The sequence below is a fragment of the Beta vulgaris genome, chromosome 7 (assembly GCF_026745355.1).
Source record: "Beta vulgaris subsp. vulgaris cultivar EL10 chromosome 7, EL10.2, whole genome shotgun sequence".
In the NCBI taxonomy this organism is placed as follows: Eukaryota; Viridiplantae; Streptophyta; class Magnoliopsida; order Caryophyllales; family Amaranthaceae; genus Beta; species Beta vulgaris.
The window spans coordinates 60,114,477-60,131,412 of NC_079208.1; the positions used below are offsets into that span (position 1 = coordinate 60,114,477).

The window sequence follows — 16,936 nt, forward strand, 5'->3', positions numbered from 1 at the left end:
TTAAGGCAATTAAGAAAAAATATATCTGAATGTATAGAGCATACAACGAAGTAGGTCAATTTAAATAATCTGAGGGATTTAAGCCATCTAGGAGAAAGAAGATCAAAAAATGTTAGCACATATCATTTATATAATCTTCCGATAAAATTTACTAGCCTTATATATATGTGCGACATGTAGAAAATTAAATTAATTGTTAATTACATCTAATTTATGGCAGGAGACTGGGATTGAGAGAGCGATCTTACGTAAAATCATGTAAAATTTAAATTAATAAAAGTTTATAAAAGTTAAAATCATGTAAAATCTTCTAGTTATTGCATATGAATCTATGTGACCGTTACGTTTAGAGCTTTAAGCTTAAGCTGATAGTTGGAGTCCTAGGAATAATTTTATACTCCATCACGCCCCCTCACGTAAGATCCCATTGAACTTGAAATGTGGAGGCAGCACAAACCTCCCTCATACCATACATGACAAATGAAGAGTGGATAAAATTTGAACCCATGATCTTTATGTCACGTTAGCTCTTACCATGTCAAAGAACAAAACCAAAAATTTAAGCTAATGGTTAAAGTCCCAGGAATAATTTTATACTTCATCAATTGGAGTAAAAAAAGAGATGACACAATACCAAAATCAGTAAAAGGATCGTTCTATAAAATCATGTTTGATCTTTAAAATTAATGAGAGACATGTTTTACCATCGGTTAATATCAACATGAGATGCAACAGATATTAATATCACAAATGATTTCATCTATTAACGTAGCATTTTTATAGCCTCATTGCAGAGAAATAGCACACTTACACAGTACATCACAGATCAAAGCACGCTTTATATTAAGGAGTTGGGCATATATTCACCTAATTATTGCATGGAAATTAAAAACTTTCTCCGTAGCATAATAACTGCAACAAATGGATAATATTTATGAGATATAAAGTATTCATTTGTTGCAGTTATAATGTTACGGAAGAAGTAGGTTTATTGATTTTACAACCCTTACTAACAAAAGACACGATACGACGAGTAAGGGTAGTAGCATCATAGTACACTAGCAAACGGTTAGTTGTTCAGTGTTTTTGGAAACAAAACAAGAAGAATGGAAAAAACAGAACACTATTCCTCTTCACTTAAACCACCAATATCTAAAATTTCCCAATATCATGGGCTGCTACAAACATCTCCCTGGAGTTCAGTATCGCCCTAACATGATAAAATCATCATCATCGAGGATCTGAACATCAGCGTCGCCGACGAAATTCTCTCGTCCAATTTCATCGACTATTTGCACAAACTCAATCCTTCTATCCACAGGAAGGGGTACATAAGGTAGGCGAAAAATAGGCCTTACTACTCCAAGTTGAGCTAAAGCTGTATTTAAGCCAATAGGATTTGGCTCCTTAAAGAGCCACTTCATCAAAGGCATAAGCTTTGCATTAAGGGAAGGATTCTTACCCTTGAACATGAGTTGTTGTATTAACCGCGGGACCAAGTTGCTAATAACGGATATAACACCAGTCGCCCCGTATGACCACCGCGAATCATGGCATTCGTCATCGTTTCCACTCCAAGTCACGATGCCTTTGTCTGTGTACTGTTTAATTCTTTCGTTGCCCATACATTCTTTAACACCTGCCAAGTTAGCATTTTCTGCTACAGAATGCATCACATGAGGCGGAATATCTTGACTAGTTCTTGACGGCACGTTGTATATTATGGTGGGGCCCATTGAAAGCACACTCTCGAAGTGAGCAATCAATCCTTCCATAGAGGTCTTGCCGTAATAGGGATTAATGTGAAGGGCAGCATGCATCCCAACAGCAAATCCTTGCTCGCTAGCATGTATTGCTTCTCGTGTTGAGTTGCTTCCTGTGTTTCCTATCACCTTGATGTCACCGCCAAAACAGTTAACTGTATGGCCGATAAGCATAATGTGTTCATCCCAAGTCATTAATTGGCCTTCACCGGTTGTACCACCAACAATTACACCTTCAGCACCACCATTGATCTGCATGTTCACTAAGGCATCATATGCTTCAAGATCAAACCTTCCATCTGGGAGATATGGAGTTTTAATGGCTGTTATCAATCTTAGAGACTTTATATCATCCACGTTTGTCCTGAAAGTATATTTATAAATCACGTTATGAGAAATCCGCACTGTAGTATGAAAAAATCATAAAGTATAAACCATGGACCTCTACAAAATACTTTGTTTCCAATAAATTGTTAAGTTTGCTCCGAAACCTCTTTGCTAGACTTAGCATAGCTCATGTGGCAAGGACATGTGAGTACAGAAGGTTATGACCTATCTTAATGTTTGTACCTAAAATTCAACTTCACAAAAAAAAAAAAAAAATGTTCGCCACCTTAACCATTTTGAGCTAACATATCAAAAATGATTAACTGATTTAGCAAGCCAAAGTGATTTCTAATGTTGAAGCATATAGTACAATCTATGAGCACTCTGATGCATTCAAAATATTTCAGCACCAGATACTTTAAGAGGTAAGGGAAGAAAAATGAAGAGTTGGTAAATATTTCATGGTTAAAACTTAAGAAACTTTGTTATATTTCATTGCAACTATTAAGCATCTTGTTAGAATTGCTTCGAGGCTTAGTAGTAATAATTTTGATTCTCTTTGTTTTCGTAGTCCTATTGCTATACCTAAATTACTTTTATCTTTGTATGGGTCTTCTGATTGTATTTCATCACATATCCACATCCTTCTGATGGTATCATCGTTCGCCAAAAATTTAGTCTTCAACTTCAGATATATCTTTAAGTCAGAATCCTACGGGAAAGAAAGTGGCTTAAGAGATGTAGTGAGCTACATGAAGCTGTAATTCACTCCACAACTTGTATACCACGAGGTTTCTAATGAATTAACCGTGAGGATACAGTGAAACTCATTTCGTAATAGTGTCTTGCATCGCATTAGCAATATCTGGCCAACCAAGTTCCCCAAGGACAATTATACATCCTTATCTCTCAATTTCCGAGCAATCAGAAGCAAAATTCATCTATTTACTTCATGGGACAAGGGCATTAGTAGATCTACAAACAACAATGTGACTGCACATAACTTGTCATGCTCCTTCCACCATAGTTACATCACATCATGGCCATCCATCAATACCACTGGTCATGAGATACATGAATAACTTAACTAAAACAATATAAGTAAATTCTGATTGATTGATTCCCATCACATAATGTCATAAACACCAGGATGTCTAAGGGAAGGACTGCTGGCATGCTTGGAAGACAGAAATTGTGACGTCTTGACAACTTAAAATTCCATAATTCACATACTTGAATAAGATCAAGTAAGATTAATAATAAAAATGGAAAAACCTGATACAAACCATTATTCGAAAATAACACTTCTCTCATTGAACGAGAAGATTACCTGTTCTTAACTTCGTAACTACGCATAGGAAGATGCATATTAGGAATCACAGCAGCTTGTGGAGATCTCCATCTAGTATGTGTTCTGCAAGAAATAAATGAAATAAGGTTGACTGAAAAGTTTCACATGAAAGATTGACTGAAAATTTACATCGAAGGTTGATTAGGAATCACACGCGCACTTTTTAGAGAATACAATCCCAATGCAGCTGATTAAGGACAGAATAACAAAAGACAGCACAACGGAAACTTTAAGATCTAACTTAGACATATTAACCAGCATCCATATAGAAAAGTTAATAGTTTAACCAATCACTAAGTAACAAATCTTAAGCATTCATGTAATAGACAAGATCATATTCCAGAGTTATGACTAGGAAGCTCGAACGAAGACACAGATAGATCATAGAAGTATGGACCCAGAACAGCAAATTCAGATTGATCTTTCAACAAATCAGTAACATATATTAGGCATTTATGTAATTAGGTAGACAAGATCATATTTCAGTTTTATGACTAGGAAGTCCGAAGGAAGACACAGGTAGAAGTATGGACCCCTGAAAAAGAAAATTCCAAAAATCTATGACTAGATAGGGCAAAGGAATGCAAAATTAAGTTCTGTCATGAAATTAATTATCACAACACAGATGAAACTGCAACCTTGTCCTCAAGGCACAAGAGCATACTAATATATAAGCATTTTAATCACTAAATTCACAAAATTCAACTGAATGCAACACCAGGTCCAACTAATGGAACTGGAGAAAATAGCCAAGAACTCGTTCCAAGAGAACACAAATTCCATGGAGGTGTGAACCAGTTCACCAATGTCATGGCTCCTTGGTGTATCTGGAGTCTAGAGATCAACGGTTATATCTAGGAATACCCTCATTAGCCACTATCAGATACAGAGGGTGAGAGGAACAAACCACTAGAGTCCGATGCCAGCTTCCACCCAGAGTAGGTAGAGGAATGGAGAAGAGACAAGAGAAAAAGCAATGAAGCTTAATTAGACCATTTTCAAGTGAATGATTAGAGAGGGACTGACTTCACTCATATTTTCTTGAAATATCTTCAGTCATCACACTGCTATCAAGTGTCAAAGGGTGTCTATGAAATATAAGGAACACTATGACTTTTATGAAGGTAGTACAGTAAAAAAAATCAAGATATTGAGATGTTTGAAACCTTTGAGCACAATGCATCTAACCTGTGATTGTTCATACTTCACATCCACCATGCCTTGGACAAGTGAAATAGGTTCTTTGCATATCCAGGAAACACAAACACAAATAGTTTTTCGAAAATTACTAGGACTATGAAAGCAGGTTTCAGGATTCCCTCAATCAAGGAAAATACAGTCCCTTGGTTGGGTCACAAAAAAAGATTTAATTCAGTCCAATCTTGGAACCTACATAGACTTGCAAGCAAAGAACAGGAAGCAGGTAAGCTATAAATGTTATCCAATGTCATCAAAAGTTTATTTCTAGGATTTTATCGCCAAATTGTAGACTACTTTAGCAATCAGGATCTATGGCAGTTCTATACATCATCTAAAAGATGCAGCTTGCTCATTATCAACTGCCAGCGATGTCCTGCCACCACAATTAGATGTAGTGAGGAGAGAGAGTGTAAAAGCAGAGGAAAGTGACAACTTCAGCTGATAGCTGGCTGTCTCTGTAAGTCGGCAATAAAATCTAACGCTATGGGATATGGCTCAGTGAGGTCATGATCACCGATCACAATGATATGTTATCCAGCAGATTATTATGAATACACCATACTACTACGCTACAGCCTACATGTTGTATACAACTGCTAATTTCATTGGGAAAGCAACAGTTTTGATTTTGAGGCAAGGTTAGGAACTTACCTTTTCTTAGTTTCTGAAAGTTGCTAAATAAATTAACGATTTTCATTCTTTTTCCATATATCTCCATATTTTAAACTTTAACGAGTCTTCAAGAAGGCATGCTACAAGCTTACAACCTTAATTTAAAACATTTGCGTTTTACTACTTCATAAAGGAGATGAATGCGCACGCAATTTTTAAATTGAAGCACTTTGAGGTATGTGGAAAAGTTAAGTTTCCTAAGAATCAAGATAGTAAGTTTGCACATAAGTGCACATGGTTTTGAGAGAATAGAAGTTCCTATGAAGTCCATGATCTTCTGAATCATTTTGGAGCACAGATGTAAGTTCACCATCCTAGCAGAATCCAACCAGCAATAGAATGTCTGAGAGGATTAACGATTCTATAGATTTCATGATCTCCTGAATCATTTGTAGGGATGTCACATCAAAATAAATACAATTTCATACATAGCTAGAAAGGAAACAAAAAGAATATCAGTTCAATCTGCTGATACAAATGTGACAGCTTAAACAGAAATCTTATTATCCAAACATTTGCAACATTAGCTAAATATCCCTATTGAGTCTCAACAAAATGCATTAAATTCAAGAATTTTCAGTTTCACTCATCAGTAATCACACTTCATTCAATGCCCCTTCAAATAACAGACTATTAGAACTACAAAATGCAAACGCTTATCATGCAGGATCTTCATATTTCCCTTCCTGAAAATCACTATCAATAAAAGTATTTTAGATATTATCAAGTACCTGTTGTAGACATATGCTGGAGCCGAGTGTGAGAGGCCGAAAGAAGTAGAGTCCTTGAGGCATGAGCTGTAGCTTGTTAGAGTAGTCATTTCGGATTTGAGATGGTTTTAGTTACCAAACAGAAAACCCTGAAACTCGGAACCCAGGAAAGATTTAGTAACAGGTCAATATCACATTTTTCTAACAAGCATCAAAGTCTAGCATAATAATACGATCCATAACGACCATAAGCACTTAGGAGTTGCAAAGTTGTATTTTTTATATAGAACACTTCTAAGGGACATCTAATAGTGATGATGATTGTCAATCAATAACAAAGACATGAACTCACCAACTACCATATGCAGGGAAAGGAGGATAAAATTGAAAATAAAGAACTCACAAAATTCTCCTCTTCCACAATACCACCAATACCATGTTCTCCTCTCACACCTCCCCCCAAATTATAAGGGGAGAATTTTCTAGGAAAAAGAACAACGAATATTAGAAAGAAAGTTTTCTCATTGGTTGAAATCATTAAGGTAACATACTAACATCACATCACCCGCGTAAAACAGGAGAATTTTTTTTTTCTCTAGAAGGCGTCTGTGATTGGAATATGAGTATATGACTGTCAATATCATAAAATTCTTTCCAGTAGAAACTATATTCCAATTCACTTTCCCAAATTCTGGTCCAGTCAAAATATGGAAAATATATCCACAACTTCAAATTTTCTTTTCTTGATCATCTATTAATTGGAAAAATCTAGCAATATGTATTGATTTTTTTCCTTCCCTCTATTCTTAAGAAAAGGGGTTAGAACCTTAGTTACATGGACTATTCAATTCACCTCAAGTACCCGTGTCAGATCCTTGACACTCGGACGTGGACACGGACACCTGGACACTTCATTTTGGGCCAAAATCATTGAATTTTTTCATAGATTAGCCGAGTCAGACACTTGGACACGTACCCATGTCAGACATGGGTATAAGAGTCCAGGTAACATAACTTAGAACTTAGAAACAGGGTTTTGGTTGACTTGCATTGGTCTTTTCATTGCATTCATATCATGACATTCCAAGAGTTCATCAACAAGACTTCAATTAAACATTAATGAACTTTTTTATCAACATTAAAGTTCCTTCCTTTTTAATTTAAAATATGTTTTTAGATAATTTCAATGCTGAAACTCTCACATATTTGAGATTTTCATGTCATTTCTCATTTGCAACTTATTTTCATATCAATTTTTTCTGTCAAACTCATTAATATCTTAAAATGTATCAAAACAACACTGTTCTACCTGGAAATATTAAAACTATAACTACTATAATAAGTATATCTATATGTATCAAAATAACATTATCACAATTCACACAAAATATGTATCAAAACAACATTATCACAATTCACACCAAGAGATAAAAAAAAAAAACTGCAAATATTACAATCAACCCAAAAAAAAAAAAGATTCCCACAAATATAAAATCAGATAAAAAGTAAAGCAAATAAATAAATTCATAAAAAAATAAAAAGGAGTTAAAAAAAGAAAGGTAGAAAAATAGTAGGGTACCTAAAATGTAGAAGAATGGTTGCTCTTTTTTCTTCTGGTGTGCCTCTTCTTCCCCCCAACTGCGGTGCAAAGACACGACCAAAATGAGACTTTGTATCTTAAATGGGCTTTTGATGGGCTGCACTAAGCCCATCTCAAAAGCCCGTATAAACCCTAAAAGTGAAATCTTTTTGAGTGGTCTCTTACTATCTTGCAATGTCAAAACCCAAAGCCCAATACCTATGGCTACTTCTTCTTTCGTACTTTCTTTTTCTTTTGGGAAGTTAGTGGGTCGACTAAGGGCATGTGTTCAGTGTTCTTTGTTGTTAGTTGTTGTAGATGAGCGATTAAGTGTAATGATGTAGTCATGTAGATAAAATTTAATTTGAAGTTTTGGATATCTTTTTTAGAAGAATTTACCAATTGAGTTATATGGCATCTATATATATGATCAAGGGTATATTCGTATGTTTTTTTTGTTTTATTTTTGCTTATTTCTAGAAAAAATAAGAAAATTCTAGAAAGTTTGAGAAAAGTTTTAAAAGAGTGTTCAAAAAAATATATAAAAAAAAAAGTTAAGATAAGATAAGAAAAAATAAGGTAAATAGGGCATATCTTAAAAGTAATTTTTGGGATGGTCGAATATGTTGCATTAGGCAAGTTTTCTGAAAAAAATTTTAAGATGTACCACTCGTATGTTGTAAGGTGTGGATTCCTTGTGGTGCTCTCTACACGAAATAAAAATATACTCCCTCCGTTTCCTAAAGATCTTCCCACTTACTGTTCCTACAGATACCAAGGAAAATCAAGTTGTGTGGGGCATGGTGTGAGTAAAGTATGAGAGAGAAAGAGGTTAAGATAAATAAACAAATAAAAATGGGTTAAAGTAGGAGAGAGAAAGGGAGTAAAATTGAATTAATAATGTAATAGTGGACCATATGATAGTGACATGAGAGGGTAAATAGGGAAATTTGTTTTGCCAAATAAGGAATAAAGCAAAAGTGGGAAGATCTTTTGGAAACACCCTTAAACGGAAAGTGGGAAGATCTTTAGGAAACGGAGGGAGTATGTCATAATTTAATTCATGACTAGTGAGTAATTTATAAGCCTTTTACTATATTTAAAGGGCTAAACCATTAATTAAACAAATGAAAAATATTAAATCACCAACTCCAATAAATTTATGATGCCTACCATTAGGGGCTTGGGCCAATATCACTTCGTTTTCCATTATTTGGTTATACTTTGATTTGTAGAATAAAAAATACACAACTCATTTAACATCAAATGTTTTAAATAGTATAGATAGTTAGTATTTCAAAAATATATATTGATAATCATATACATGACATTTTATGTAATAACATTTTATATATATTTTTTATAAAAATATGCTCTAAGTTCAAATTTGTGAATAGTTACATTTTTTGTCATATTCTTTTTTTTGATATTTTTATTATTTCTAGTTTACTATTTTTGATTTTTATACATTAATGAGACTTTATAACTGATAAGCATACTTTCATATTTTTATTACAAAAAGATGGTGAATTTATATATATGAGATTTGAAATATCGTGTCATGGTTGTGCCCAGACTTCCAATTTAAATAATACAAAAGTTAAAGTGTTAAAACTAAAAAATATGAAGCTAGTCTCAGTAGAAGGAAAAAAAAAATACAAATGACTAAACTAATGTTTTTTTTTGATAATTTTTGGGTTTGTATTACCCGCTCAAGGCGGCATTTCCCCAGAAAACGACTGGGGTGGCATACATGATCACCTCTGAGCTATTTGTGCTCAAAGGCTTGATACAAAGGCTTATCAAACTATCAAGTTAATGAAAAAAAATTACACATTATCATCTACTCAGTTTAGAGCCATGCGACAAAATCCGAGTTGCGAGTGAGGCCTTGTTTTGCGAAGGTATCAGCCACTATATTTGAGCTCCTTTCCCTATGAGATATTGAGATATTGAGACCCCTTTTTGGAGCGGATCTAATGAAATTCAGAATGAAATTCAGGTTCCAAGGCCCCCCTTTATCCTTGGAGCACCAAAGCACCGCATTTTTGGAGTCGGACTCGATCATGATTTGATGTGTTTTGAATCTTTCATTGTTGAGAGAAATTTGAGTCGCCCTATGAATTGCAATCACCTCCGCTGCGTTTATGTCCATAGGTGGGATTGGGCAAGAGAATAAACATAGAAAATTCCCTTTTTCGTCTCTTAGGACCCCTCCTATGGCAGCTCTAGCCAAAATGGAATCATATGAGGCATCAACATTCCATTTAAGTATGGAGGGTGAAGGCGCTTCCCATTGCAGAATGGGTTTTGATTTCGGCATTTGAGCCGATGCGGAGTCACGCCATTGCAGGCATTTTGGGTTCCTTAGCACCTCCTCAAGTGAGTATGGAGAGGGGAATTCCCACGATTTCAGCCACCAACACAGTCTGAGAATGATGAGGTTTTTAACTTCCTTTTCAGAATTCACTCCACCTTTGAAAATCCTTTCATTCCTTTCCTTCCATAAGGACCACATAATTATTAGGAAGCTTGCGAGCCAGACTCGTTTAAAAAAGGAGTTGTTGCTTGGGTAGCGCCATTGAACAAAGGCTTGCTCCAGGGAAGATGGCCAGACCCAAGCGAAGTCCCACAACTCACACCACCAGTTCCAAATACTCGAAGAGAAGGGACAATGAATGAGTAAATGAGACACATCTTCTGTAGAGTGGTTGCACAAGGAACAGATATTTTCAGATTGTGAGATAATACCCAGAGACGCCAATCTTCCTCGAGTATTTATTCTTCCTAGAAGTGCTAGCCATGTGAAAATTTCGATTCTATGAGGGACAAGACCCTTCCATAGTTTCGAGGTTGCACCTTGAAGAAGAGTGTTGGATTTTAGGACTAACTTATCATAAACTGATTTAACCGAGAAGACACCGGATTTATTAGGGGCCCATACCATTATATCATCCGAATCTGGGGAGAGAGTAACCTGATGGAGGAGAGGAAGAAGAATTCCCCATTCCGCTTCATCTCGAGCCCTAAATCTTCTTGCCCAAGGTAGATCCCACTTCCATTCATTACCTTCCCACATACCCATTGTTGCCACTGTAGCCAAAGGAAGACCCGAGATTGAGAAGAGCCTGGGGAAGGAGACCTTCAAGGGATTATCCGCAACCCACACATGATGCCAGAAAAGGGTATTTTTACCGTCTCCCACCTGCATTCTTGAGCCATGTTTCAGTAGGTTATAGGTTTCGGGTGATTGGTTTAAATGATTACAGATCGCCTTCCAAGGCCCACCATTTTTTAACGGGTTGAGATCCGCCATTGTGAGATGAACTGGGTATTTATACTTAGCCTGGATGAGAGTTCTCCAAAGTGAGTTGGGTTCTAAGAAGTACCGCCAGGCCCACTTTAGTAGCAGGCCCAAATTTCTTTTGAGGAGGTTGCTGACATTGAGGCCACCCGCACTTATTGGGAGTTGAATGATGTCCCAGTTAATCAAGGCAAACGGTTTTTTTTCCTTGTCGCCACACCATAAGAATTGTTTCTGAATTTTGCAAATCTTCTTCACCACTCCCATAGGGATGGGAAAAATGGACATATAATACAAAGGCAGATTTGATAAGGAGGCCTTGATCAAAGTAAGCCTACCTCCAATTGAGAGAGCTTTCGCTTTCCATGTCGCCAATTTTTTTTCCATCCGTTCAATTATCGGATCCCACGAATTTACTCTCGATAAAGTGCCTCCAATAGGCAAGCCCAGATAAGAAATTGGGAATTTCCCCACTCGACAGAAAAGGTGAGATGCTGCCATTTGGAGCCATGAATCAGGTACATTTATTCCCAGGAGCTCACTTTTATGGAAGTTTATTTGGAGCCCCGATGTGAGTTGGTAGAGTATGAGAACCTTTCGGATATTCAGGAGAGATGAGAGATTCTGGGTGGTGAAGATGACAGTGTCATCTGCATATTGCAGGTGAGAGATTTTGGGCCCGTTTTTGCAGATTTCTATACCCGACCACAAACTCTGCTCAGTTGCCTTATTAATCATAAGGTTCAGAACTTCAGCCGCCAATACAAATAGAAACGGGGACAATGGGTCCCCTTGCCGCAACCCACGATGGAGTTTGAAAGGGGTGGACGGGGAGCCATTAATTAATACTGAAGCTTCGGCCGATGATATACATTTTGAGATCCATAACCTCCATTGTGGGGGAAAGCCCATCTGAGTGAGAACCCATTCCAGGAAGGCCCAAGATACGCAATCAAAAGCTTTGTGGAAGTCCAGCTTGAGGACTACAACTTTTGATTTCCTTTGTTTACATGAATCCAGGAGTTCGCCTGCAATGAGGGCGCTGTCGAGTATTTGCCTCCCTTTGATGAATGCGGATTGATGAGACCCCACCAAATCACTCATCACATTTTTAAGCCTTGAGGATAATAGCTTTGCAATAATCTTGTAGATACTCCCGACCATACTAATAGGTCGATAATCTTTAAAGCCACTAGGATCCACTTTTTTTGCAATCAGAACAATAAAGGCGACATTATTGCCTTTCGGGAGCTTCCCTGAGCGCCAGAACTCCTCAATGATTTTGTACACTTCGGTTTTTATGAGTTCCCATGAAGCTTTTATAAAGCTGAAATTGAATCCGTCGGGGCCCGGAGATTTTGACGGGTTACATGAGGCAACCGCGTTGTCGATTTCAGTATGTGTGAAGGGGGCTATGAGCATCTCACATTGCAGGGTTGATAGTGTTTTAAAGGGGAGATCCAAAAAGACCGGTCTTGGCTGATGATCTTCCGAGAACAGACTACTGAAGTATTTTACTGCTTCCAGTTTGATGTGATGAGGTTCTGTGATGTTTTCACCTTCTATTCTTAAAGATGAAATATTATTTTTGGATCGTCTGAGGGAGGCATAGGTGTGAAAGAACCTGGTATTCCTATCTCCTTGCTTCAGCCATTGAATGCGTGAATTCTAGGCCCAGTACACTTCGCTTTTTTTGAGCCATGCCCAAAGCTGAAATTGGGCCAAGTATCTCTCTTTCAATTCATTGTCTGTCAAGTCACGTGTGTTTGAAAGGGAGTCCCATTTCTGTATTTCTGTTTCAAGGGATGAGATCGAATTTTCAATATTGCCAAACTCCACTTTGTTCCATTTTTTCAGCTCCTGCTTAACATGTTGTAGCTTCTCCATGATCGGTTTTTCTCCCGTCATCCCCCATGATTTTGTAATCACCTCCATACATCCTTTATGGGTCAACCATACATTTTGAAATCGAAAAGGTTTCGGTCCCCAGTTGATTTCATGAGAGTGAGATAAAAGTGGACAATGATCAGATATACTCCTTTTAAGGATCGAGGTTTTTAAGTTTGGGAATTTTGAGAGCCATTCCTGCTGAACGAAAACCCTGTCCAGCAAATGACTAAACTAATGTTATGGATAAATAAGAAAATAAACCGAGCTAGTCTCAGTAGAAGGAAAAAAAAAATACAAATGACTTAAGGGGCTTGGCCTAGAACAAGCCATTCTACGGAAATTCACTTTCCAAACTTTAAAAATCGACTTTAATACCCAAATAATACAAGTATAAATAGAGGACGTTAGTAAGAAATAACATGACGTTAGTAATAAGAGAGAGAGAGAGAGTGAGGGGGTGATGAGAAAGCGAGAGAGTGAGACAGTATAAATACGTAACATGTATGAATATAGGGAGTTAATAAAAAATCACAAGGTGGCATTTAGCAATTCAGGCTATGTTTAGTTCACCTGAAATTTTCTGATCTGAACTTATCTGATCTGATCTGATCTGAACTTATTTTTTCTGATCTGATCTGATCTGATCTGAACTTATTTTTTCTGAACTGATCTTATTACAAGATCTTATCTTTTAGATTTCTCTCAATATATAAGAAAAAATATAGTCATGTGGGGTCTTGTTTGATTCGTCTCAATGAATACTTTATTAATATTCAATTATTATAATTTTTACTAATATGTAATGAAAGATATTTAATAGTAAAAATGAGTTTAAAAACTGACAGATCTGATCTGATCTGATCTGAACTTATTTTTTCTGATCTGATCTGATCTGATTAGATTTGAAATAAGCAAAAATAAGGTGAACTGAACATAGCCTCAGTTGTTAACAAATCATTGATCATAATATTACCGGAATTTGGGTGGCGTGAGCTGCTAGAGTGATAGTGAAACGGTATATAAAGTAATAAAGTGGATGAAATTAGGAATTATTCATATAATGCATGGTAGGTGACACAGGAAAATAAAAAGATTAAGAAGATATAAAGCATGGATTGATGGGACGTGTAATGGAAAAAGCGTGCATTAGTCAACATGCAGCTCCTTTATTCCGATAATTGAGTGAAGATGAACGTACGAGTTAGGACCCATCAACCAAACGTTCGTTGCTAATTGGCATTTGGACAGCTCTAGAACGAAGAAGGGTGAATTATTATTATTTGTATTAATAAAATTCATGAGAGAGGAACCTACTTCAATAAATCAGAACCAACACCAACAATTACATTACTAGGGAAGCCACTATCCCAAATACTTCATCTTCCTCCTTAATGGTAGGTTGAGCTAAAGTATGGGCAATATTATTGCAACTACGATTAACAAAAGACCAAACAACAATCTCCAATGAATTAATAATGGAAGAAGGGTTAATTATCTCTAATAAGCTTAATTAAACTAGGGATCTTGAGCTCGTAATGATATCGATCATACGTAAATATCATGGTAGAATGATATATTTTGCTATAAAATTTAAGAACTAATATAGTTTCAACTATATATACTCATATGTTGATAATGCTATAATGAAATTCAACTCAAAATAAAATAAATAGCAAAAATTACACAACTTTATTAAGTATTTTTTAAAAGTTTTTTTGACAGTCATAATATTAGGTTTAGTATAAGTTATCTTAAATATTCTTGAGAAATTTTAAGAAACTCGCTCTATAAAAAGGCAAACTTCTCTCAATATTCTTGAGAAAGTTTTATAATTTTCAACTAATACTTCTCCCTTCTTTTAGTTGCAGTTGTACCATTCAATATATGCTGGCACAAGAAATCAGGAGAGGAGAAAGATAAAACAACGGGACCCCAGGTGCTATGCGAGTGAAAGAAATAATATATTGTCAAAAACGGATATGGTGCAAGTAATATGCAATTTTCCAAAAAAGGAAATTCGCAAGTAAAATAATGGCGGAGGAAGTATATATAGCACAGAAACTATAATACTTGTAAGAATTAGGAGCATTATAGGTGTGCCATACGCAGAAATCTATAAGGATGAGGAGCTAGCTCATGTGGTAGAGCACTCCCCTCTATCCTTGAGGTCAGGGGTTCGATCCTTACCCCCAGCATTATGTTGGGGTATTTCCTTAGCATGCTTTGCATGCTTTACCAGCCAATGTGTTGGTAGGTCCTACAAGGCTAGTAGCCTTGGTAGGGTTAGCCCTTGGGCTAACTTAATTTCCCAATTAAAAAAAAAAAAAAAACGCAGAAATCTATATTATGACTAAAATTTGTCGATATACACTCTACGTCAACCTCATACAATTGAAATTTGAAAATATTTTCATCACAAAATCTCGTAACCTCAACCTTAAGTATAAATGAAATAGACTTATCAGTCAATCCACTATTATCGCCTTGCTTCCCTTCTCAAAAATTAAGATGATCATATCATTGGTAACTAAAAAATAATCAAGTTTGTAAGTTATAGTGATTTGAACATATGAGTATGACTTATTTTTTCATCTTTAATTTATATCATCTTTCTATTATTATCCGTTACCAATAATATTACATGACAATTATTGACACCACATATGAATTTGATCACAGCAACTTTTCATCCTTCTACACCCCAGTAGCTTCTTGTTCAAGGCATGTTGGGTAAGAAATATGCTCATCCCATATTCCCATTGCATATCACTATGCATGCTATGTTTATATAACCATATAAGAAATTTTTTAATAATGGTTTGATTTGATTTTCTTATGATGTAAATTTTGAAAATATTGTCTTTGTTCTGTTTGATTAATGAACACAGTTTTTAAGAACCAAGTTCAACAATAATTGTCCTCTAATATATATATTAGCATTATTGAAAAAGAAAAAAAACTTGTAGTAATATATACTTAAAGTTGATCAAAAGATAATAGATTAATAGTTGATCAATTATTTAATCTGTATTTTTTAGTTGCAGACTTTTATTATATATTTCGTATGACTTCTGAATAATGAATTTTCAAAAAAAAAAAAAAATTCTAAAAGTCCAAGTCATACTATCTTTTTTAATTATTATTTTGTTTACATCATATTACCAAGTTATAAACTTTTACTTATCATCATCTAAGCCGACCATCGTATAAAAAGTGGCGAATCCAAGATTTTAGTTTATGGGTATCAATGTTAGGTCTTGAGACTAGTAATTTGGGGTTGAGGAGACCACCATTAACGAACGCAAAATTTTAATTCTTCATTAATTTATATATGTACTTCAGTTTCATCTCTTTTCCATTTTGCACATCTATTTGTCTTTTTTCTTACAACTATACAAGTTTGGTAAATCCTAATAAAATCACACAATCAATGACATTTGGCCAATTCAAGAGATATTCAACACTATCTTCAATTCCTCCTCAATGTATGCACCCAACTCCAAGCGATCCAACTAATAAGGCCTGTTTGTTATCTTTTTGTGTTTTCAATTGTCTGTTTTTCTAAAAACAAAAAACAAAAAACAAAAAACTAAGAGCCTGTTTGGCATCGTTGTAAGTTTTCAGTTTTCGGTTTTATGAATATAAAAGTCATATGATATATGGGGGATAATGAACTTAAAATTAGTCATACTTTTACTAAACATGTCAATTTTGAAAACTGACAACTAAAAACTGGAAACTACGGGCCCATTCGTTATCGTTTTTTGTTTTCAATTTTCAGTTTTTTTTTAAAACTAAAAACCAAAAACAGAAAACCAGAAAAAGTGGTTTTCACTTTTTAGTTGTCAGTTTTCAAAATCATCATGTTCCCAGTAAATTTGACTAATTTTTTATTCATTATAAGACATATATCATATGACTTTGAAAATCAAAAAACCAAAAAAAAAAAACAGAAAACCACGGTAATACCGAACGGGCCCTACTTTTTCTGATTTCCATATTTTTGTTTTTGGTTTTCAAAAAATCTAAAAACTAGAAACAAAAAACTATAACGAACGAGCCCTAAAAAAAGTGTTTTTCACATTTTAGTTATCAGTTTTCGGAATCATCATGTTTTCAATAAGTTCCATTATTTCTTGA

General features: G+C 35.3%; 1 protein-coding gene across 3 annotated transcripts; it reads right to left on the bottom strand.

Annotated features, from left to right (window-relative positions):
• Positions 1–819: 819 nt before the first annotated feature.
• Positions 820–7,812, bottom strand: LOC104900293 (4-hydroxy-tetrahydrodipicolinate synthase, chloroplastic). Of its 3 annotated transcripts, none has more exons than XM_010687684.4 (5): positions 7,603–7,812; positions 6,427–6,505; positions 6,045–6,172; positions 3,421–3,504; positions 820–2,127 (listed from the first exon to the last, which is right to left on the bottom strand). In XM_010687684.4, the coding sequence occupies exons 3-5, from the start codon at positions 6,131–6,133 to the stop codon at positions 1,200–1,202; spliced, it is 1,101 nt and encodes a 366-aa protein (XP_010685986.2). In that variant the 5' UTR covers positions 6,134–6,172; positions 6,427–6,505; positions 7,603–7,812; the 3' UTR covers positions 820–1,199. The 3 variants fall into 3 exon arrangements, with proteins under 3 accessions (XP_010685986.2, XP_010685985.2, XP_010685984.2); XM_010687683.4 differs by having other exon boundaries at positions 6,376–6,505; XM_010687682.4 differs by lacking the exon at positions 6,427–6,505 and having other exon boundaries at positions 7,603–7,809.
• Between the last annotated feature and the right edge of the window lie 9,124 nt (positions 7,813–16,936).